This window comes from Heptranchias perlo, chromosome 12 (genome assembly GCF_035084215.1).
Source record: "Heptranchias perlo isolate sHepPer1 chromosome 12, sHepPer1.hap1, whole genome shotgun sequence".
Taxonomy (NCBI): Eukaryota; Metazoa; Chordata; class Chondrichthyes; order Hexanchiformes; family Hexanchidae; genus Heptranchias; species Heptranchias perlo.
Window position 1 is genome coordinate 28,783,413 of NC_090336.1, and position 24,959 is coordinate 28,808,371.

The 24,959-nt window shown below is 42.4% G+C and overlaps 1 protein-coding gene across 4 annotated transcripts in view; it reads left to right on the top strand.

Moving 5' to 3' along the window:
• Positions 1 to 24,959, top strand: part of abcc8 (ATP-binding cassette, sub-family C (CFTR/MRP), member 8) — a 200,913-nt gene that overhangs the window by 9,300 nt on the left and 166,654 nt on the right. For all 4 annotated transcript variants that reach the window (XM_067993856.1, XM_067993858.1, XM_067993859.1 and 1 more), the window contains exons 4-5: positions 6,785 to 6,951; positions 17,167 to 17,409. In XM_067993856.1, the coding sequence (XP_067849957.1) occupies positions 6,785 to 6,951; positions 17,167 to 17,409 (410 nt within the window). The remainder of the gene's footprint in view (positions 1 to 6,784; positions 6,952 to 17,166; positions 17,410 to 24,959) is intronic.

A 24,959-nucleotide genomic window follows, 5' to 3' on the forward strand; every position in this document is an offset into this window, starting at 1 on the left:
GGTGGTGAGCCACTTCTTGAACCGCTGCGGTCCATTTGGTGAAGGTTCTCCCACAGTGCTGTTAGGTAGGGAGTTGTAGGATTTTGACCCAGCGACGAAGAAGGAACGGCGATATATTTCCAAGTCGGGATGGTGTGTGACTTGGAGGGGGACGTGCAGATGGTGTTGTTCCCATGTACCTGCTGCTCTTGTCCTTCTAGGTGGTAGAGGTCGCGGGTTTGGTAGGTGCTGTCGAAGAAGCCTTGGCGAGTTGCTGCAGCGCATCACGTGGATGGTACACACTGAAGCCACGGTGCGCCAGTGGTGAAGGGAGTGAATGTTTAGGGTGGTGGATGGGGTGCCAATCAAGCGGGCTGCTTTGTCCTGGATGGTGTCGAGCTTCTTGTGTGTTGTTGGAGCTGCACTCATCCAGGCAAGTGGAGAGTATTCCATCACACTCCTGCCTTGTGCCTTGTAGATGGTGGAAAGGCTTTGGGGAGACAGGAGGTGAGTCACTCGCCGCAGAATACCCAGCCTCTGACCTGCGCTTGTAGACACAGTATTTATGTGGCTGGTCCAGTTAAGTTTCTGGTCAATGTTGACCCCCAGGATGTTGCTGGTGGGGGATTCGGCAATGGTAATGCCGTTGAATGTCAAGGGGAGGTGGTTAGACTCTCTCTTTTTGGAGATGGTCATTGCCAGGCACTTGTCTGGCGCGAATGTTACTTGCCACTTATGAGCCCAAACCTGGATGTTGTCCAGGTCTTGCTGCATGCGGGCATGGACTGCTTAATTATGTGAGGGGATGGCTAAACTAGTTCAGTACAGATTAAGGATCAAACCTCACACCTTCTTGTCTTGATGGCATAGCACCACACTATAGAGCACATCTGATCTCTAAGTTCTTGGGGAAGCCAGATGAGGCTTTCCTGTAGGCTTATAAACTACCTGTTTTGCAGATTACCTTGACATCACATGCAATATGAATTTAATTTGAATTCAAGCAATTCTAGTACTATGAATCAAGCAGTTGTATTCTGGTATTGCTATCAACTGAACATAGAATCTTGGAAAGGTTACTGCACGGAAGTAAGCCATTCGGCCCATCGAATCCGCGCCGGCTCTATGCAAGAGCAATCCAGCTAGTCCCATTCCCCCGCCCTTTCCCCGTAGCACTGCACATTTTTTCCTTTCAAGTACTTATCCAATTCCCTTTTGAAAGCCATGATTGAATCTGCCTCCACCACCCCCTGGGGCAGTGCATTCCAGATCCTAACCACTCGCTGTGTAAAAGGTTTTTCCTCATATCACCTTTGGTTCTTTTGCCAATCAACTTAAATCTATGTCCTCTGGTTCTTGACCCTTCCGCCAATGGGAACAGTTTCTCTCTATCTAGACCCTTCATGATTTTGAAGACCTCTATCTAATCTCCTCGCAACCATCTGTTTCAAGGAGAACAACCCCAGCTTCTCCAGTCTATCCACGTAACTGAAGTCCCTCATCCCTGGAATCTCACCAATCAGTCATATTGTACTTATTTTTTGGTTGTTAAAAACTAAACTTAAGTTCACTCAGGAAAAAAGTAATTAATATTTAAAAATGATGCATAGAATTAGGTGTAATTGGATAGATTTTGTAAGGCTCTAATACAGGGGAGGAAAGGAACAAAAAGCAGAGTAGTGGTGAACGGTTGTTTTTCAGACTGGAGGGAAGTATACAGTGCTGTTCCCCAGGAGGTAAGTATTAGGACCACTGCTCTTTTTGACACACATTAATGACCTAGACTTGGGTATAGAGGGAATAATTTTAAAGCTTGCAGATGACACGAAACTCGGAAATGTGAAGGACAGTAACAGACGTCAGGAACATAGACAGACTGATGAAATGGGCAGGCACATGGCAGATGAAATTTAACGCAGTGAAGTGTGCTGCCATCAATTATTCAGGAATAGGGGCTGCCACGAAGGGAGTGTCGTAGGGTATTTGTACTTATCTTTGTGTCCAGGAATGTCTTTTGAGGTCGAGAAAGGGTTGCTAATCTTTCCTACTTATGGAGCTGGCTTCAGTGGCCATCTACAAGGCACAAGTCAAGAGTGTGTTGAATACTCTCCACTTGCCTGGATGAGTGCAGCTCCAACAACAATCAAGAAGCTCGACACCATCCAGGACAAAGCAGCCCGCTTGATTGGCACTCCATCCACCATCCTAAACATTCACTCTCTTCACCACCGGCGCACTGTTGCTGCAGTGTGTACCATCCACAGGATGCACTGCAGCAACTTGTCAAGGCTTCTTCGACAGCATCTCCCAAACCCACGACCACCTAGAAGACAAGGGCAGCAGGCACATGGGAACAACACCACCTGCATGTTACTGTCCAAGTCACACACCATCCTGACTTGGAAATATATCGTCGTTCCTTCATCGTTGCTGGGTCAAAATGCTGGAACTCCCTTCCCAACAGCACTGTGGGAGAACCTTCACCACACGGACTGCAGCGGTTCAAGAAGGCAGCTCACCACCACCTTCTCAAGGGCAATTAGGGATGGGCAATAAATGCCGTCCTCGCCAGTGACGCCCATATTCCATGAACGAATAAAAAATAAAGTGTGAAGTGATACATTTTAGTAGGAAGGATGAGGAGAGGCAATATGAACTAAACGGTCCCATTTTAAAGGGAGTGCAGGAACAGAGAGACCTGGGGGTGTATATACACAAATCTTTGAAGGTGGCAAGACAAGTTGAGAAGGCTGTTAAAAATCATTTGCGATCTTGGCCTTTATTAATAGAGGCATAGAGTATAAAAGCGAAGAAATTGTGCTAAACCTTTATAAAACACTGGTTAGACCGCAGTTGGAATATTGTGTTCAATTCTGGGCACCACACTTTAGGAAAGCTTAGGAAAGGCCTTAGAGAAGTTGTGTAGTACCGACTAAGAAAGGAATAAAAATATTATTATTGTGATTTACTCCAGGTATTCAGATGACCTCATGGGATAATTTTGTGAGGAAAGGCTCCATAGAAACAGAGTATCGCTTGTTGTAAAGGTGCCTCAGAACATCAGGGCGACAATGTTGTAGTCTCATGTGCTCACAGTTAGTGAGGTTCTGTACTGGGAGCCAAGCCCCGTAAATTATCCCTTATAAGCTATGAAGCGAAGACTGAATGGTATAAAGATACTATCAGAACGCTGAGAGTAAGTTACCTCCTTGAACTCATTATTTTAATATAACAAAAATGTAGGGTAATTTTAATTCTCCCTGATCAGTGGGAAAGGAGCGGGTTAAAATGGAGTGGCACTATTTCCAGCTCTGTTCCTGCCGACCTGCAAATTTAATAAATATAAATCGAGGTCCCATGATGTACATGAGATCCTGATGGATTTTTAACCTGCTCGTGAGCAGCGCACCCACTGCAGCCAAGTGAAGCTGTCGGGAAGCGAGCGAGGCCACTGAAGGTAAGTTTTAAAAATCTTTCCTTAGTGGAGCCCAGAGGAGCAGGATTGCATCTCAGGACCCCATAAGGAAAGTCCGGGCCTCTGCTCAGACCCCTTAACCCTAACCTCCCTCCCCAGCTGCAAGACCCTCACAACACCCCCCATCTCCCCCAGTCTTACTTTATTGCCAGCAGCCTTTTCCTAATGCCAGCAAGTGATCTCCGTGCCGTCTGATCTTCATCCTCTCACGCTGGCCAGCTACCATTTTCTGGCAGCATTCCAATGAGGGTTGGCAGTTAAAATCTACTCGACTTCCGACTCAAACTCCAGGGTGTAATTGCTGTCCATTACTACAAGGAGTTAAAATTGGTCCTCAGGTCTCAATAAAATAAAAATAATGTTTTGCAAAACTTAGATCAAGTATCCTGAAGATTGTAGGATGTGAGCACTGCAATATACACAGCCAGAGTTAATATGGAAATTAGGACCCAATTGTAATTGGGAATTATAAGCTTTAACTAAGAGCATTGTATAAGTATGGAAATTACTGTTGCCGTTAACAATAGTGCCTGTTTTATGCATGAATTAGGCAGCAATAAATTTGGGAGCGTGGAACAGCACATATTTAACGTGTTATTATCACATGCTGCAGAATTACTGGTTGGAGGTATTATAGTGATGAATTTATGCATTAATCTTGTTGAGCTTGCTAATTCTGACATAATTGGTCTTTAAATAGAACTTGGACCATTTTTTAAGGCTCACACTTTGCACGTGCAGTGCATTCCCAACCCTCATTTAAAACTGGCATTGCAGAAAAGCTGATGAGTGCTTGGCTTTGTTGACAGATGATTTGTTGCAGAACAGAGTTACAACGCACAGTATTTTGACTACAATGGTTATTGGATTCTGTGCTGCACTTATACTGCAGTTGCCTATAGAAGATCAGTTATAGCAGAAATGGGCTATTTGTGATATGAGGTAGCACACAAGATGTACATTAAGAGCCAGAAGGTTTATAATGCATTGGATATACCTTCCTAGGTATAGCTACCTGGGAATGACTGAGGAATTATGCATGAGAAGGCTGAGGCTAAACAGGAAGGTTGTCATAGAAATGCACTTCTCTTCAATAAAGACCTTCAGACACAATCAAAGATCTGTACAGCACTGTCAATGGCCCAAGAATTTGGAGAGTCATTGACTGTATGCATGTTGCCTTTCAAAGCCCCATGCACAATGCAATGTCCTATATGAACAGCAAAGGATTTTATTCTATATTTATGGGTATCTTTTGATTATATTCCTCAGAGATGACAAGGTTAAGGGGGTGAGCTGATTGAGGGTGTTTAATATAATGAAGGGATTTGAAAGCATAGATAAGGAACATCTCTTCCTTCTAGTAGGGGAACTCAGAGCAAGGAGACATAATTTTAAAAGCAAATCCAGCAACAATTTCTTCTCATAAAAAGCCATAGATGCAGAATCAACTGAGTGTTTAAATAGGAGATACAGTGAAACCTGTAAATTAGGCACACCTAAGGGACTTGCATCAGGTATCCGTTATTTGCAGGTGTCCTTATTTTCAAAATAGTCATTGTATGTACAATAAACCGGATGAACCAAATATCCCAGGATTGGTTGTATCTCCTGCAACGTTCATTCTTTTTTTCGCCCGAACCTGGGATCTTGCTTAATTCTGCAGCCCTGCCAGTCGGATGTGATTTCAGTTAATTTTCTGTTTGTTGGGTTTCCCAGTTCATTGCCATCCTGGGATCCTTTTCCACTGAGTGAGGGGTTGATGTCTTGATCCTGGGATCTGCTACAGCCTGCACAGGATGAGGTAACGGTTGGAGGCTGGAGATCCCAGTCAAGTTGGGGGGATTAATGTCCTGCAGACCCCTGTCCAGGACCCCTTCCTTCCTCAGGTTGCCAACTCTGGTTGGAGGCATTCTTGGAGGTTTGACCACGTGGTGCCTGATCATATGACTTCTATAGATGTTACTGCATTTATCTTATAAAGGTTGGGTCCCTTGTAGTTGACTATTTTTGCTCGTGGTTTCGTGCCAGCAGCTGTAGCAGTGCGACAAGTTCCAAGAACCTGAAGGCTACCGGTGAGCTGGCAAAGAAGGGAAACCGAGGATGGGGAAGAGGGGAATCTGAGGGACCCCCCTATTTCAGAGAGCCCCACCCATTTCAGAGACCCCCCCCCCCCCCCACCGAGTGCCGAAACTCTTCAGCCCAATAGCACCCCCCGAGGTCATGGCTCTTTGCCAGAGTCTTCTCCAACAGCAGCGGGGCGGGGGTGGGGGTGGGGGTGGGGGTGGGGGGATGCACTTCGGAGGGAAATTTAGATCGCTGAATCTCTCGGGCTGCTGGAGGCAGCGCTTTGTGGAGGAACACCCGATTCTGGGAAATTCCCGGACATTTCGAGAGAGTTGGGAACCTTACTCCCTCCGTGTGCTGCAGCTACTAATATTTGATGTGCTGGTGGGTGGGTGGTGGGCTGTTAGCTGCCCATGAGTACCTGACATACTGGTGGAGTGAGATGTGATGTTGCCTGGTGCAGTTACTGGCTTTTGTGGAATGGGGAGTTCTTTACCCAGCATCCATAATGGCAGAGAAACTGCTCTATCCCTGGGATCGAACCATGCAATCATTCAATCCCAGAGATAGAGCGGTTTCTCTTCCGCTATGGATGCTGGGTAAAGAGATCTCCATTCCAAAAAGCCATTTCTTTCACCCGCTGCCGTTTGCGAGTCCCGTGTTTTAAGTTGTAAACGGATTTGGTGCATTGAAGGCTGTCCATAGTTCGTAATTTGTGAGTGTCCGTGGTTTCAAGATGTAGCTTGTATCTATTACAAAGAATGTTATTTGGAACTGTCAGTAAGTTTTTTGCAGGTGTCCATTTTTTGGGGGTGTTCGTTTATGCAGGTTTCACTGTACTTACTTGGGAAGTAAGGATATTAAGAGTTATGGAGAAAGGATGGGGAATTTGGATTGAAAAGATAACTAAATGTCTTGGCTAACAAAAGGGTAGAGAGGTTTGGATGGGCCAAATGGCCTAATCCTGTTCCTGTGTTTCTATTTCAGAACCTCTTAGAGACAGTAATAGAATAAAAAGTTAACAATTTTAACAGCACAAATATGCAGATAAGAATGCAATATTAAATCCTGAGGTATGTCACCTCAAGGTTTTTGTTTAAATATAAATTCCTGGTTCCCACAGGCATAAGGCTTCAATGATGAGCTCAGCTGTATACATGGTGCTAATTATTATAAATGTGGAATTACAAATTCAATTAAGTTTGCATTTTTTACAGTTTAATAAAAAAGTTGATATCAGTAATGTGTGTGTTTGTTTTGCAGCTTTGTTGGTCTACTGGACTTTAGCTTTCATTACAAAAACTGTCAAATTTGCCAAGTTTTATGAGCATGGAATTGGGCTGAGCCAACTCCGGTTCTGTATTGCAACACTATTGGCCATATTGTATGGTATGTTATTGGCTGTGGAAGTCAATGTCATCAGAGTACGGGTAAGTGAGGGCCTACTCTTTTTTTCCTTTTCCAATTTTCTTCCCCACCTCCAAAGGCAGTAACTGATGCTGGAGTACTGTTCTATGTACAATGGCCTCCAACAGCTCAATCAAATGGCCATTCTGAATGTATAACCCCAAAGAGTGGAGATCAGCAGGATATTCGATTATAGGGGCATCACTGGTGAACCAAGTCCTGTCCTCATCCATCATCCGCGCATGTGCATTTTCCCTAGGGAATCACTATCAGTCCAGCGGAATTTTCTTTTCTCCTCCCTAGTCTGGAACACTGAGGCCAATTCTACCACTCCTACAATAGTCCCACCTGAGATCAATTTACTCAATACAAATCACAGGAACACAGTAACATAACAGTTTTCAGGCAGAAATTTACCATTGGTCTAGCCTACCCATCCAAATCCCATAACATTACCTTGATACATTCCTAAATCTAATAACTCTGAATCCTATCAAGAATCCAACTTTGAACTTTCCTGGTGTGTTTGATTCAGTATCACATCAGATGGTGCATTAGTCCACTGAGGCATCAGAGGAGCTATGTGGGTCCATTCATGATTACACTGCAAGTTAATGAGAGTCTTTTCATAACCACCTTACTGGTTAGTGAGACTTAGCATAAATCTTGCTGCTTATACTGTCAGAATGTGGGTTGTGTGACTCTTATCGAGCCAAGTAATTTATTGCTTTAAAAATAAAGTCAACCAAAGTCTAACCTCTTAAAACTGACACCAGACACCAACAGCATGCTTCATCTGGACAGTGTCATGACTGATAACACAATAATTCCTCTGACACATAGTGTGAATGTAAGTTCTAATGCAATTTGCTTAAAGTGAGAAAAGTCACACATTTTATTTATCAATTTAAATATATATGCAAAGTAACTAAGTGTACTTCTGAACATAAAAGATGATTCTTGGTTAACATTGCGTGTAGGTTACAGGCGTAAAGCACTGAATGAACAAGAAGTGACTATAACTTAGAAGAGAGGTTATTTAAAAGGTGGACAATGGATCATACTTCACCCAGGTTCATTTGCAAAATGAACAGAAGAGGAGTGACTTTTGTGAGGCTTCACTCTTGGTATGGAGTCTCACTAGACAGTACTATAGGTTGCAAAATCAGCCTTATAGTGTTATAGCTCTGTCTCCGACTTGCACTACCATCCAGAGAAGCGGCACACCAGGCGAGGAGCCCCGCAAAGTTCCCCTGAGATATCTAATCAGTTTGAGGAAAGAGGTGAAAATGAAATACAAGTATTGGCTTGCATGTATGCAAAACAATGTTTTATTTTATAGATGTATAATACTCCTGGAGAGGCCGAGCAAACAAAGATATAAGAATTATTTTTTACATTCCAATATTTAATTATTAAAAAGCAGGAATCACACAATTACTAAATTAGTTTGAAATCTGTGCAGAAAAGTGATAAAGTTAGGAAGAACTTGCATTTATATAGCACATTTCACATCCTCAAAATGTCCCAAAATGCTTCACAACCAATTAACTACTTTTGAAGGGTCGTCACTGTTGCCAGTTTGCACACAGCAAGGTCCAACAAACAGCAATTTAATAAATGACCAGTTAATCTGTTCTTTTGGTAGCATGGGTTGAGAGATAAATGTTAGCCAGGACACTGAAAAACTCCCTTGCTCTTCGAAAAGTATCAGTTGGTTCTTTTATATCCATCTGAGCAGGCAGATGGGGCCTCAGTTTAATGTCTCATCTGAAAGACAGCGCCTCTGACATTTCAGTATTCCCTCAAGACTGCATTGAAATGTTAGCCTAGAATATGTGCTAAAGTCCTGGAGTGAAGCTTAAGCCCACAACCTTTTGACTCGGAGATGAAAGTGCTACTATTGAGTCAAGGCTGATGCTTTAGATGAATAATTATCAAAACTTTTTAAAAGTTGAGAGTATGCTGCCTGTATTTTCTCTCTGTTTCTTCTGATGATGTACAGGAGGTGAGCATCTGTGTCCTTTCCTCTCGCACTGCTGTTCTGTGCAGAGTTGCATGAGAGCAGTCCAGGATGACTTTCCCTCTGATCTTCCTCTCTCCTTTTAGGGAAGCTAATGTAACTTACTGTGTAATTCCCCCACCATCCAATTCAATGTTTGTGGCCGAGCCTTCAGCCCCTGCACTCTGGTAATCTCTTTCTAAATCCCTCTGCCTTGCTACATTTCTTTCCTCCTTTTTCTGCCTTCAGGTATGACTACCAGGATAGTAGAAAGCAAACTAGATAGACCTTGGTCTTTTTTCATCTGGCAATTCCTATGTTCCTAACTCATGCTCTGTGGCCATTCACTTCCTCCCCTCCTTTTAGAAGTAAATTGGGGCATGAAACACAGGTTTAATTTTTCGCACATCAGTTAACAAGTTTGCATTAAATTCTTGCTTGTGCTATTTTAATGCAGTCATTAATACATCAAAATAAACAGATTAATTACTGTGTTAGAATAGCACAGACAGGCATTTAAACAAATTTGTTACGCAGTGAGTTAAAAATAGTTCATGGGAGAAATTAATACTCTTTTAAGTACAGAAGTTTATATCTGCAATTCCATATATGCTGAGTTCCCTGATCTCAGGTGGTGTATTGTGTGGAGGAGATGAGGTGCTTTCTCATCAGGGTACAGCACCACAAGTTATTGTTGCAGATTTTAAAGTACAGAGCGACATTGGCTAAGGCCTAGGAGTAGGCTGCTTGTCTGTCTTCATGGTGGAGAGGAAGTGGAAATTATGCGTTATGTAAGGTGAGGAAAATAGTTACATGTTTGAAACCAATGTAAGTAATTGCTAAGCATAGCCCCATGTAGGAATGAAAGGGAATAGGCATTCAAATCTGTGACCTCCTTGCGCATGCCCCTCCCTATACAATGGTTGGTAGATATAATGTTTATTTGCTGGACAATTGTCTTCCATGCCTCTGGTTACTTGTAGGGTGCTATTCTGGCTTTAGAGAGCATTTACCCTGGCCACCCATAATGAGCTGTGGTTTACTGTTTTATGAAATTAAGCTTCTTCGTTCACCTTGCTCTCCCTCAGCACTTAAGTTCACTCATTGCACTATTGGATTCTTATACTTGCATTATTTATTGCTCATATGGCTACTTAATTTATTAATGGGTGATTCAGCAAAATTCTTGCAGCTGTATACTGATTGGCTGTACATATGCACTTTAATTATAATGCACCCATATTCATGCAAATTGCACGAAGTAAAGTTAATCCTTTAGGTATGCTAAATAGGGGCATAGAGTATATGAGAAAAGAAGGCTACATTTGTACAAGGCAATGTTTAGGGTATAGTTTTTGCAACCCATTATAGAAAGGACATTAAAGCTACAGTACAGCATAGATTCACCATGATGATACCAGGAATTAGAAGCTATAATTATGATGAGAGACTTAAGATACTGGGACTATTTCCATTGGAGCAGAGAAGACTAAGAGGAGATTTCGTAGTTTTCAAAATTATGAAACATTTTTTACAGAGTGAATAGGGAAAAACTATTTCCTCCTCTTGGGGAGTCCATGACAAGAGATCATCAATTTAAAATTGTTGCCAAGAGTGAAGAGAGAGGTTAGGAGAAATGTCTTTGTGCAGAGAGTTGTGAGAACATGGAATACTTTACCACAGGGAGCAGCTGAGGCAGAGATCATTGCACCTTTTTAAGGGAAAATTGGGGAAACATTTGAAGCAGAGAAAGATACAGGACTATGAGGAGAGAACAGGATGGTGGGATTAGTTTAGCATACCTCTAGCAAAGAGCTGGCACAGACATAATGGGCTGAATGGCCTCCTCTGTGCTATAACTATGGTTCTGTGGGTAAAAGAAAATCTATTAGCTTTAATACTTATGTTTCTGAAGATTTTCATATTTCTATCATTTCCATGCTGTATGTTTTCTGTATATCATAGCTATACTCATTGACAAATTTGTGACTGCTATAGCATGCCACCTTCATATAATACGACTGACATTTCACTGTTCCACCACTCCATGTCTTCAACTCAAACTGTGCAGCCAGCAACTTGAGAGAATTGATATGACATCAATGGAAAAGCCCATCAAAAAGGGATTGATTGAAATGGTTATGTTCCTGCTTGTAGTTATCTGCTGAAATGAGGGAATCCCCTTTAGTATGAAACATAAGCCTGTGACTCATATATAGCCTCATGTAAGATGATCAAAATTAGACTGAGCTGTTTTGGTGCCTGCAGAGATGATCTTGAAAGTGTGTCGTACTATGCTACAAAAAGACAGGCAATTGGTGTAGGACCTATACTGTATGATGTAAAATTACATAGGTATTTGGAGTTTTGCTTGGTGTAACTTTGGTGGAGGTGGGGGAAGGCAATGGCAGAAACTTTGAATAATCTTTCATCAGGAGATTATATGGGTTGAATAGAATCCGAGATACAGCAGATGGTACATAGTTTGTGAAAGGGACAGGTTTGTTGGGCCCAGTGGCCACTCCTTAATCCAGCTTTCCAGTGTTCAGAAGGCTGTTCGTAGCATTGCATTCCCACAAATGGTTTGCAGCACAGCTTGTGACAGCTGCTTTAAGTTAAATTAATAATCTGCCACCCTTCTCATGTTCTAGTATTTGGTACATTTGGCTCTGTGCATTTTTTTTTTTAAATCTACTTTTAAATTTTAATGACTGGAAGTTTGCAGATTTTTTTTCCAGGTGTTTGGTGTGAAAATTTAGTGCTCAAATGATTGATTGTGCCCAAGTATTGTTTAGCTTTACAGATCTGTAATTACAATTGTTCTGTCATGTGTATTTTGTCTAGTACTTGTACAATTTGAAAAAAATCAAACCTAAGAGGTCAATTCACGGATCCACACCTTAAGTGGAGAGCCATGGAGGTCAGAGATAAGACTACGAAATTGTAGCACAATTTTCCAATTTGCGCTCCTTTCAGGGTAGCTCCCCGCAGGGTGGCACCTTCTGGTGTTGTGGATCTTCGTCCACATCATATTACAGTTTAAGAGTCCATGATTTGCCAATGAATGTGCAGTGCTAGATTGTTGAGCTGTGGTTTAAAAAAAATAACTAGAACTGTTTCGAACAACACTCATCGCAGCTCATTTCTCAACATATCTGTAAAGCATCAGAACAACCTGCATTGTAAAGGAAAGGCACTTTATAAGTGCAAGTTCTTTTTTCTTTCCTGAGAGAGCGGGAATATGGTATTGAGATAGAGGATCAGCCATGATCATATTGAATGGCGGAGCAGGCTCGAAGAGCCGAATGGCCTACTCCTGCTCCTATTTTCTATGTTTCTTTAATGTCAGTTGCGATTGGAAAGTTATTTACAACACCTATTTGATAAATTTGCAGAAATATTTAAAAAATGCAAGAGATACTTTTTTTTAAAAGTCTGAAGATTTTGGAAATGCTCCTCAGTAACCTTCTGCTAAGGGGTGCAGTTTGACACCTAATTTGTTTTTCCCTTCCTCCCTGTGAGGAATAGCTTAATTTCCCCTTACAATTCAGATCAGGAGAACTCACATAACAAGTCATGGGCATGTACTTCTGTTCTGTTACCTATGATGGAGCCAACACCAATCCACGAATCTTTGCGTTTAATAATAAATTCCATAATTCCTAGAAACGTATATAAATATTTATATTGCATAGGGTGAATTTTGTAAATTCTTTCAGTCTTCCATTGAGACATTAGGATAGATTTTCTGATGGGTCCTCTGATCGGATATTAGGTAAACAGTGTATTATGAACACTCACTTGACTGTATGCTAACTACATCTGGAAGGCATAGCTGACCATTATAGCCACTGGCAGTGTCAGCCCTGTGGTGCATGTTAGGTGCAGATGCCCTTGCATCTGGATGTCTGCTGACCCAGAGCACGTGGGGGTAATTTTAATCTAAGCTTCCCGGTGGGAAACTGAAAGGATTGGATTGGCCACCCATTTTACAATCCGCCTGATTTTACTTTCCATTGGATGTTCTCTTTGGAACAGAGACAGTTGCGAGGAGATTTGATAGAGGTATTCAAAATCATGAAGGGTCTAGATAGAGAGAAACTGTCCCCATTGGCGGAATGGTCAAGAACCAGAGGACATAGATTTAAGGTGATTGGCAAAAGAACCAAAGGTGACATGAGGAAAAACTTTTTTACACAGCGAGTGGTTAGGATCTGGAATGCACTGCCTGAGGGGGTGGTGGAGGCAGATTCAATCACGGCCTTCAAAAGAGAACTGGATAAGTACTTAAAAGGAAAAAATTTACAGGGCTACGGGGAAAGAGCGGGGGAATGGGACTAGCTGGATTGCTCTTTTATAGAGCCGGCATGGACTTGATGGGCTGAATGGCCTCCTTCTGTGCTGTAACCTTTCTATGATTCTATGACTATAATGGAAAGTAAAATCGGGCAGGGTGTAAAATGGGTGGCTGATTCAATCCTGTCAGTTTCCTGCCAGGCAGCTTAAGTTAAAATTACTCCCCTGTGTAGCAAATTCCACATGGTCACAGTTTGGTATTTGCACTTCAGCCTGTAGATCCAGGTGAGAAGATACCAACAAATGAGTGCTGTCTGCCTCTGGTGCAGCTTGACCTGTCTGGCATTGCTCCACTGCACCTACTCCTCTTCCAAAACCTATCTGTAAAGAGGATTCAAACTGGGAAACCAATTAGCTCAATATCACGTACATATCAACGAAATATCAGTGCCAGAACACTTGGCTCAAAGAACGAAGAAAACAAGGAATATGCACCATACGGGAAAAATAGTAGAAACAACTGAATGGTATTGATTTTGTTAACATAACTGGACTGAACTGGATAATTAATGAGGTACAAAATCAGAAATGAGTTATAATGGTCGTCAAGTGTGCCAATAAAAACCCAGAGCCCAAACTCCAGTCGGGCCCTCGGGGGAATTAGAAAATAGGGCAGAACCGGTTCTAAGTTATTCCATTCGTGTTTTCTGCTCTACCATGACTAGATCTTCCACACACTCTTCACATGAAATATGCATGTCAGAGGGAGTTTCCGAATTATCCTAAAATGGCCTCAGCGGAACTCTCGTATGAGTCCCACTGATGTCCTAGAAAAGATCTCAGACATTGGAAGATGTAATCAATGCTGGACCAGATTGGCGACCAGAATTTAAACATTAATGGCTCCCATTGGAACTATAAATTTCTTAGATCCCTTCTGGCTTCGGCCCATGTAGGGCCTTGGGATCCTCTTGGTGACACAGCTCTGCCTTCCAGCAGGAATCGAGGCAAGTGCCTGTACTGTGCCCTTACAGGTGCAATGTGCCTGCCCGAACCATATTAATGACACCATCTCCTCAATTAGGGATGGGTTCGACAGCCTTTGATTTGGGCAGCAGTAGGTTGCACCAGTGGAGCAGCCCCTTCAGAATTCTGGGCTCCTGACTGTATTGCAGGATATTCGCTATTCTGTTTGTAAACTATTGCCATGCCTGACCAGTCTCTGCTTTCTATTGTCGTTAGATTTATATCCAGTTTGCTACTTCATCCTTTGTGTTTCCAAAATTAACTTAAGTTTTGATAATTTTTTAATCAAGGTTGAAACATCTGGTGATGTCACTGTTATGGAAATGAGCCATTCACTTCTGAAGTGAGACATCTTCTAATTTAATCCATATGTAATGCTGCTCAGATATTACTGCAGCTTAAAAGCAAATAAAAGCAACCTATTTTCTCTCACATTGTTAGTACATTAATAATTTTAAAAAGACATAGTTTGTCCACCTAATGGACATTATATATGGACAGAAGCAACAAAACAAATTCACATTTTTGTAGAAAAGTGCTTCAAGTATGTTTTTTATTTGTTTGTGCTGAGGGCTTCAGACCTGTTATAAATAGCACAGACATCCAGATGTAGTCAAACCATCTGAAACTCAGCGTTGCAATAAGTGTTTTTGCAAAAGTTGTTTAAATCACTTGAATAATTTAGTGTGAGAAATATTTCATGAAGGTATCCTTTAAGCTACTTTAGTTTCCATTTTATAATTTGTCACAACTGGAGGTAACATTGTTTCACGCCTGGGTGTGATTTTTGTACTTGCCACGGATATGTTTGCGGGGGAAGGGTAGGGAGAGAGAGTGAAGCACATGGTTGCAATATCTTGCTTCATGATGTAAATTTAAGTCCAACGTGGAGCGTCTCCAGTTTTGGCTTCAATGCTGGCAGGAAATTCAAGAAAAGGCGTGACACTTCTCAGAGAGGGAAAATCACAATGGGACAATTTTGGGTACCATCAAGCATCTGGAACAAAACATCACTGATATGGTTATGGGAGCAAGTTACCTAGTCACACTCCTACCTTAGTAATAGTGCATGTGGTGGGTAAACCTGAAGGGTGGAAAAAATATGCTAACATGCTATAGAGATGGGAGAATGTAACTATAAATGTGAAATAAAATATGTACAAGGCAACATATCACTTCGGTTTGAAAATCGCAAGCAGTAACCATCAATATATCCTGCAGTATTCCACTCAGGCCATATTAATTTCCATTCTTCATAGTCAGTTCCATTAAGTTCCTCAGACAGGTTCCCTACTACTACAACCTCAACAAAATCTTAATAAAGCAACTCCAGTAACTCTTGTACTTATTATTATATGGAATAAAATAAGAATGTGTGTTTCAAGGCTGCAACATATCATGGCAACATATCAAGCACTCAAGCTCTGCTCTCATCTTTGCAGGCATTATCTGAACCCCATAATGTATTGTTGCTTTTTAGCACACTCTTCAAAGGGAAGTAAAATATATGGGGGATTGATTTTTGTTTAAAGTACTCCTCTGGTTTACAGAGAAAAGCACTGTACTTAGAAAAAAAAAGTTTTGTTTCTTTTTTTTTTACAAAAGCATCAATTTTCTAAGCTGAGTGGAGATTGTTAAATCAGGATTTTCTCCCTGTAAAGTTGCTCATGGCATCACTTAAGGACAGTTACCTATGCATTCCAAAGCAAATCCACTGAAGTCAGTGGAGGTCATGAATACAGATCAGCTGAATGTAATATAATAAAATGTTAACATGGACTGGTTGGGCCGAATGGCTTGTTTCCATGTTGTAACTTCTATGTATTCCTACGTAGAATGTGCATATTTTGAAAGTTGCTTTTGAAAGCATTAATTATGAGTGGTTTGTTATATCAGATTAATTCAAAAGCAGCTAAAATATTGTTAGTCACAGAATTCCACCTGTTCCCTTCATCAGATGCTGTTTATTGGCATAGTGTGATAGCCTAAAAGTAAAAAGGCTGGTTTCTGAAGAATCAGACGAATTAGAAAGAAGGAACTCAAAAGAACTTGCATTTATATAGCGCCTTTCAAGCCTTCGAGACGTCCAAAAGTACGTCACAGCCAATAAAGTACTTTTGAAGTGTAGTCACTGTTATAATTTGTAATATAGGCAAACATAACATATCTAATATTCAGGACAGCTGCCTGCTACACTGGATATGATACATAAATCAGATATGAAGTGCACTCGTGGGGTGGATCTAGTTATACCACGGATGAGAGATATAATTCATATATGCATTATTATGATTGGTCCCTTTGTTAAAAATTCTATTTGCAGTGTGTTGGCTTGGACATGCTTTTCATTACTGAAAGAAGTTTGCTTATTCCTTCAGGCTAAGAATCCATTATAAAATTCTATTAAGCACATTTAGATAGAAGGATAAAGTTCACTTCAACCAGGGAAGAGCTAGAGGTGTTATATTTGGCCTCAGTGTTCTCAACTGGAAGAGGGAAAAATTAGCCTGTGATCCTATTGCTGATGCTATCTAGTGACCCTTGCTGGAAGATTTGTGTGTGTCTGTGCGCACAAGAGAGAGAACAGAAATAGCTTCTGCTGTGATGCTGCACCACAGTCACAAAACCTGCTGAAATTCACTGTCTGGACTCACACATGAAGAATGGCCACCTGAGTGAGGTACCAAATCCCATGGAACTCTACTCCAGTTACATTCAGCATTTGCAGGAGAGGAGGGAATAAAAATGGAAAAAAATTGTTGGACAATGTGTAGGTGCACATTTTGTGCTATGGTAACAAAAGAATATTAATGATTCTTAATTTGCTACAATCAGGAAATACTGTAAACTTTCAACTTCATCCCTTTATACATAGACACAGTCATTAACTCAAGTATTCCTTTTCCTCCTTTAGCGCTATATTTTCTACAAACACTCGAGAGAGGTGAAACCTCCTGAAGACCTGCAAGATTTAGGTGTCAGATTCTTGCAACCCTTTGTGAATCTAATCTCCAAAGGCACCTACTGGTGGATGAACACCTTCATAACAACAGCACATAAAAGACCTATTGATCTTAAAGCCATTGGCAAGCTACCTTTTGCCATGAGGGCTGTGACCAATTATATGCACCTAAAGGATGCGTATGAAGCACAAAAGGTAGAGCACTCAAATATTTGACAGTTTATTGTTTAGTTTTACATTCTGTGTTTTTCAATGAACTTAGTGCTGTGTATTAGGCTCCATTGACTATTCAGTGGGCAACTGCTCCACGAGACTTGGCACTGGGCCAAGTACATCAGGAAGTTCATAGGCTCATCTGTGTTGGCCGATTTCGTCCATGATAGCGGTGGAAGTGCCACAAATTACCTCAGTGCCTACCAGCTAGGGAGGGGAAACTCACCCAGATTCCCTGCTGCTGATCACATACCAGTGACACCTGCTGCAAGGCGTTCATGTGTAAACATCAGGTGAGTACCAGTTCTGTCTTGGCTGTGAAGTCCGACAATGGTTAAGCTGCCTACTGACATTCACCATTTTAAGTTCATACCAGAACAACAACATTATCAACAACTTGCATTTATATAGTGCCATTAACATAGTAAAACATCCCAAAGTACTTCACAGGAGCATTATCAAACAAAATTTGACACAGTGCCACATAAGGAGATATTAGGGCAGGTGATCAAAAACTTGGTCAAAGAGGTAGGTTTTAAGTAATGACTTAAAGGAGGAGAGAAAGACAGAGAGGTTTGGGGAGAAAATTCCACAGCTTAAGGCCTACGCAGCTGAAGACACGGCTGCCAATTCTGGAGCAATTAAAATCGGGGATGTGCAGGAGGCCAGAATTGGAGGAGAGCAGAGATCTCGAAGTGTTGTGTGGCTGGAGGAGGTTACAGAGATAGGGAGGGGTGAGGCCATGGAGGAATTTGAAAACAAGGATGAGAATTTTAAAATTGAGGCGTTGCTGGACCTGGAGCCAACTTAGGTCAGCGAGCACAGGGATGGTGGGTGAACGGGGCTTGATGCAAGTTAGGGTATGAGCAGCAGAGTTTTGGACGAGCTCAAGTTTATGGAGAGTGCAAGATGGGATGCCAGCATGGAGAGCATTGGAATAGTCAATTAGGTGAGTACCGCGGGGTTGATGGCACCTATGGAGCAGTGTCCCAGCATGAGCCATCACCCTCAGAAGAGGAGTGGAAAAACAGAGAAAAATAAAGTGATAGCGGAGGCTAGATTATTTGATGTTAATGTTTCTAGATCAATCTATCAATAAACCTGTTACAAAAATTTAGCAGTTTAAAAAAGATGTAGGTTGCCGATACCCTTTTAATAGTGTCTCCACATATCCTAGAAACTGGTTGCTAGAATGATCAGCAGATTTTATTCATAGCAGATGTAACTTGTAAGGTTTCTGCCTTCGTGAGAGCACCAAAGGGTTGATTTTTCCAAATGTGCATGTCTGGTGGATAAGGGTTCCTCATATATCAGGAGATCCAGTAATGATTCTTAAAAATGTAAGGCAACCTATTGATTTAACGCTTATCAGCAAAACATCCACCACCTGTAAGTGGGTGAATTTAATGATTTGTTCCATTTCATGGACAAAGTCAAAATTAAACTGATGCTATTGACTTAATGAAAATAGTCCCATGGTTTTACCACCATTCTTTTTGTTGCAGGAGATAGAAGGGTTCCTCACTGGTAAATGATTCTAGTATTCTTTATGTATCTAAATACTCTTCATAGTTGCTGGTTCTGGAAAGTTAGAACTTTGTCTCTGCCAATTGGCAGTCACATATGAAGCAAATTATCAGCTTCCCACAGCTTCAGCTTTGATTTCAGAAGGACCTCTTCAGTAGCAGTAGATCATCCTTCCATTCATTTATTCTTTCCAAGTGTAAGCAGAACTCTCAGGACTGAGACTGCCAATTAAGAAGTATCCTTATATAGTATCCCGTTGATCACACAAACTAAATGAAGGCTGACTGAAATCCAATTTACTCGTGACTTTGATTTTCCATTACAGAAAAAGCTAGTCTGTGAGTTCTTTGATCTCCATTGCGATCAAAGACAGGTGTTCATTGTGAAAGCTCACATCAAAGGCCCCACTACTTTAGTTAGATAAATGATCAATCTAATTTCTATCACTATTTTTCAAACCATGTTAAAATTACTAACGATTTGCTGTACGTTGCTTTTTTTAAGCTCTCTAATATTAGGGTTTTTTTTTGTTAGGTTCCACTCAGTGTGCAGGTTTCTGTGGCTGAAAGGAGATTGAGGAAGCAACCTGCTTCCTTAAGCTGATACTGCTCTGTAACCTTCTGCTATGAGGTGCACAAGGATAATTCAGATTGACAGCAAATTTGTTATTCTCTCCATCCCTGCGAGGAATAGTTTAATTTCCACTTACAACTCACCACATAACAAGTCATGGGCATGTACTTCTATTCTGTCAACTATGGTGTAGCCAATACCTATCCATGAATCTTTGCATTTAATAATAAATTCTATAATTTCTAGAAAATATGATAAATATTTATATTGCATAGGGTGAATGTAGTAATGGCTTTCTATAGCCTTATACTGCCAACTGTGATGGATTGTATGTTGTTTCCTTTCTCATTTTTCATGAGGAACTTTAGAAGAGAAGTCATCTGCACCTTACTACATTACCCTACACCAACATTAATCATCATCAACATATGTAACTATCTTCATAAGAGCTGGAGACCTTTTTTCCATTATGACCCCATTCCATTATTCATATACAGAATAGCCACATAAAAATAAAGATACAAAAACAACTTAAGCAAACCAACAGAGAATAAATCAAAGACAACAACTTGCATTGATATAGCGCCTTTAATGTAGTAAAATGTCCCAAAGCGCTTCAAGGAGCGTTAGCTAACAAAATTTGACTCCGAGCCGCATAAGGAGATATTAGGACAGGTAACCAAATGCTTGGTTAAAGAGGTAGGATTTAACGAGCGTCTTAAAGGAGGAGAGAGAGAAAGAGAGGCGGAGAGATTTAGGGAAGGAATTCCACACCTTAGGGCTAGGCAGCTGAAGGCATGACCACCAAAGGTGGAGCGATTAAAACCGGGGATGATCCAAAGGCCAGAATTGGAGGAGCGCAGAGATCTCGGAGGGTTGTAGCGCTGGAGGAGGTTACAGAGATAGGGAGGGGCGAAGCCGTGGAGGAATTTGAAAACAAGGATAAGAATGTTAAAATTGAGGTGTTCCCGGACAGGGAGCCAATATAGGTCAGTGAGAACAGGAGTGATGGGAGAACGGGACTTGATGCAGTTTTTTTTCATTTGTTCATGGGATGTGGGCATCGCTGGCAAGGCCAGCATTTATTGCCCATCCCTAATTGCCCTTGAGAAGGTGGTGGCGAGCCGCCTCCTTGAACCGCTGCAGTCCGTGTGGTGAAGGTTCTCCCACAGTGCTGTTAGGAAGGGAGTTCCAGGATTTTGACCCAGCGACGATGAAGGAACGGCGATATATTTCCAAGTTGAGATGGTGTGTGACTTGGAGTGGAACGTGCAGGTGGTGCTGTTCCCATGTGCCTGCTGCCCTTATCCTTCTAGGTGATAGAGGTCGCGGGTTTGGGATGTGCTGTCGAAGAAGCCTTGGCGAGTTGCTGCAGTGCATCCTGTAGATGGTACACACTGCAGCCACAGTGCGCCAGTGGTGAAGGGAGTGAATATTTAGGGTAGTGGTTGGGGTGCCAATCAAGCGGGCTGCTTCGTCCTGGATACGGGCAGCAGAGTTTTGGATGAGGTCAAGTTTATGGAGGGTGGAAGATGAGAGGCCAGCCAGGAGAGTATTGGAATAGTTGAGTCTAGAGGTAACAAAAGCAGGGATGAGTATTTCAGCAGCAGAGAAGCTGAGGCAGTGGCGGAGATGGGTGATGTTACGGAGATGGAAGTACTCATCTTGGGGATGGAACAGATATGTGGTTGGAAGCTCATCTCGGTCAAATAGAACGCCAAAGTTGCGAATGGTCTGGTTCAGCCTCAAATAATGGCCAGGGAGAGGGATGGAGTCAGTGGCGAGGGAACAGAGTTTGCAGCGGGGGCCAGAGCCAATGGTTTTGGTCTTCCCAGTATTTAGTTGGAGGAAATATTTCCTTGTCGGACATGCAGTGTGACAAATGAGAGACAGTGGAGGGATCGAGAGAGGTGGGGGTGAGGTAGAGCTGGGTGTCGTCAGCGTACATGTGGAATCTGACGTGTTTTCAGATGATGTCGCCGAGGGGTAGCATTGTAGATGAGAAATAGGAGGGGGCTGCGGATAGATCCTTGGGGGACTCCAGAGGTAATGGTGAGGGAGCGGGAAAAGAAGCCATTGCAGGTGATTCTCTGGCCAAGATTGGAGAGATAAGAAGGGAACTAGGTGAGCACAGTCCTACCCAGCTGGACGACAGAGGAGAGGTGTTGGAGGAGAATGGTATTCTCAACCATGCCAAAGGCTGCAAACAGGTCAAGGAGGATGAGGAGGGATAGTTTCCCGTGGTCACAGTCACAGAAGATGTCATTTGTGACTTTGATAAGGCCCGTTTCAGTCGAGGGAGCAGGAGGTGGGTCTCATGGTCAAGATGAGCTCAGAGAGGGCACGAGAGGAGATAGGAGAGAAACTAGAGAAAGATGCGAGTTCAGGATGAGGGCAGGGGGGAACCTTATGGGAAGTTTGACTTGGTGGGCTAAGGGAATGGAGGGAAGCGGCAGAGGCAGCTGAATGGTCTCAACCTTAGTGACAAAGATGGTTCTGGAATAGTTTGCAGTTTTGGCAGAGAAGAGCAGGACCCGATAGTGCTTTACGTGATCCAGCCAGATCTGGTAATCAATGGTTAAACCACTTGTCTCCAGTAAACGTTTAAATCTGCGTCCCTTGGACTTAAGGGACAGAGATGAAGGTGACGACCAGGGTGAGAGAGAGAAATAGTTTTAATTGGGTCAAGGGTATCAAAAGTGGAGGTGAGGGTGTGATTGAGCAGATTGGTGGCTGCAGAAATGTTGTGATGAATGGAGGGCAAAAGGCTTGACAGTTGGGAAGGTAGCAGGAGAGTAGGAAGGCCAAGGAGTGCTGTAGGGTTTGGATAGAGGACTAGGAGGGGTAAAGAGGAAAAAAGAAAAAAGGGGAAATAGAAGCAATGGGCTCGGGTCCGGAGCAGCAGCCAAAACACACACGGGAATGGACACGGAAACTCAAGTTACATTGACGTGGTTACACAACAAGATTGGGATAGATATGTCCTGGTAATAAACAGGGAATAGAGAGGACACAGTAGGAGGGAGTCCAAGGTTAAAGTCAGAGGTCCCATGGTGGGATAAAGATGAAGTTGATAGGGTGGAGTCAGCTTGGAGCATCGACGAAGTGATGATCAGATTAGGAGACAGGTGTGGAGGACGAGTGAGTCCAGGAGCTATTTGAAGGGTCGAGTATCGCTAGATGCACTGCTGGAGGTATTTCCGTGGGAATGAAGAGCCAGGAGGTGTGGAGAATCGATCGCGGGGCAGAAAAACGGTGGCGAAGTTGGAGGTCACTATAAGATCCAGAAGCAGCGGAGAAATGGACTACGGCCCAGCAGAGTGAATTTCTGGACAGGAACCACACTGCAGCAAAATAAAGCTGAGAAACCAATATTGACCAGTAGGACAGTCATAAGCTCAGCAGGTAACAGCAGCGATGAGGGATGGGCCGTAGGCTAAACAAAGTTACCTTAAAACTTAAGCAATTAAATAGCAGATCAGAGTCATAGCAGCTGAGTCTGAAAATCACACATTTTCATTTCATTACTGGCATGTTTGGGCATTGTGCCATACCATGCCATCTGACTGCAGAAGAGGAGTGCCTTTGGTTCTGTAAAGAAAGGAAGTTAATTTTCTGGAATCAACTTTGTGTCTCGATGTTTCATTATACATTCGTGATTGCCATATATTGTAGTTGGCTGGTGTGCAGATGTTTGAAAAACTGCTAACAACAATTGTTTGGATTTTAGATACCATTTCCTTTTGTGTGAGAAAGAAAGGGATAGCCATTCTGGAATGACTTGTCGAAATCTAGAGTGTTACCTCTATAGTCACCTAATGAACAGTTGACATTCCATAAAGGCATCATAGAAAAGATTTGAGTTATCCAAAGCAGACAATCTGTTAGTATGATCATCTGTCTTTGTTCATCTGGTAATGCAGTGGGGCAGGAACTCTCACTATTCAAGTGGCAGTTAGATGCTTAGAGGGATTGCAGGGTTCTGTGGAAGGATGAGCTAGATGGGTCAAATGGCCTCCCTTATCTTTATTTTTGTAATTAAAAAAAAGGAAAATTCTTACAATCTGAAATATAAACAGAAAATGCTGGAAATACACAATTGCTCAACATCTGAAAGAGAAGTAGGTTAACATTTCAAATGTAACCCTTTATCAGAACAGAGCATTCCGATTTTTAACAAAATAAAAGTAATGTTCTACCACAAGACATCACTGTTACATTTAGTAACCAAATGTGAGGGGTGATTCTCCAATCAGGCGCTCCCAGGAAAGATGTCAGGAAATTCTGCTGGGAGTGCCGGATCACAGAATCACCCCTCAGATATATTTATAGAGCATTCTAAAGACACCCAAGAGTGTGAAAACTCTCTTTTATCACAAAACAAGAGAATGCCCATTTTTCTCTGTAATTAATGGCCTGTTAGCAAAGTCGCATTGTCAAAAATCTTGCTAAAAGAGGAATTTCATCAAGATGCAGAACATTATCACTGTAACAAGCCCACTTTGACTCCTTGAATCTCATATTCGATCCCCGCTTCAGAATTCATACTGTAATGGTAGGAGTGGAGGATGGAGTAAATAATGTCTTGAGTTCCATGTCTTTGATTGGATACAGTACATGCTAAGCGATATCAAAATGGTTACCTTCTGATCTAATGGGGATCTCCTTGCCCCTCAATTAAACATCTGGGGGTTGAAATTACATATGGGATCTTTTTTTTTATTCGTTCACGGGATGTGGGCGTCGCTGGCAAGGCCAGCATTTATTGCCCATCCCTAATTGCCCTCGGGAAGGTGGTGGTGAGCCGCCTTCTTGAACCGCTGCAGTCCGTGTGGTGACGGTTCTCCCACAGTGCTGTTAGGAAGGGAGTTCCAGGATTTTGACCCAGCGACAATGAAGGAACGGCGATATATTTCCAAGTCGGGATGGTGTGTGACTTGGAGGGAAACGTGCAGGTGGTGTTGTTCCCATGCACCTGCTGCTCTTGTCCTTCTAGGTGGTAGAGGTCGCGGGTTTGGGAGGTGCTGTCGAAGAAGCCTTGGCGAGATGCTGCAGTGCATCCTGTGGATGGTGCACACTGCAGCCACAGTGCGCCGGTGGTGAAGGGAGTGAATGTTTAGGGTGGTGGATGGGGTGCCAATCAAGCGGGCTGCTTTATCTTGGATGGTGTCGAGCTTCTTGAGTGTTGTTGGAGCTGCACTCATCCAGGCAAGTGGAGAGTATTCCATCACACTCCTGACTTGTGCCTTGTAGATGGTGGAAAGGCTTTGGGGAGTCAGGAGGTGAGTCACTCGCCGCAGAATACCCAGCCTCTGACCTGCTCTTGTAGCCACAGTATTTATATGGCTGGTCCAGTTAAGTTTCTGGTCAATGGTGACCCCCAGGATGTTGATGGTGGGGGATTCGGCGATGGTAATACCGTTGAATGTCAA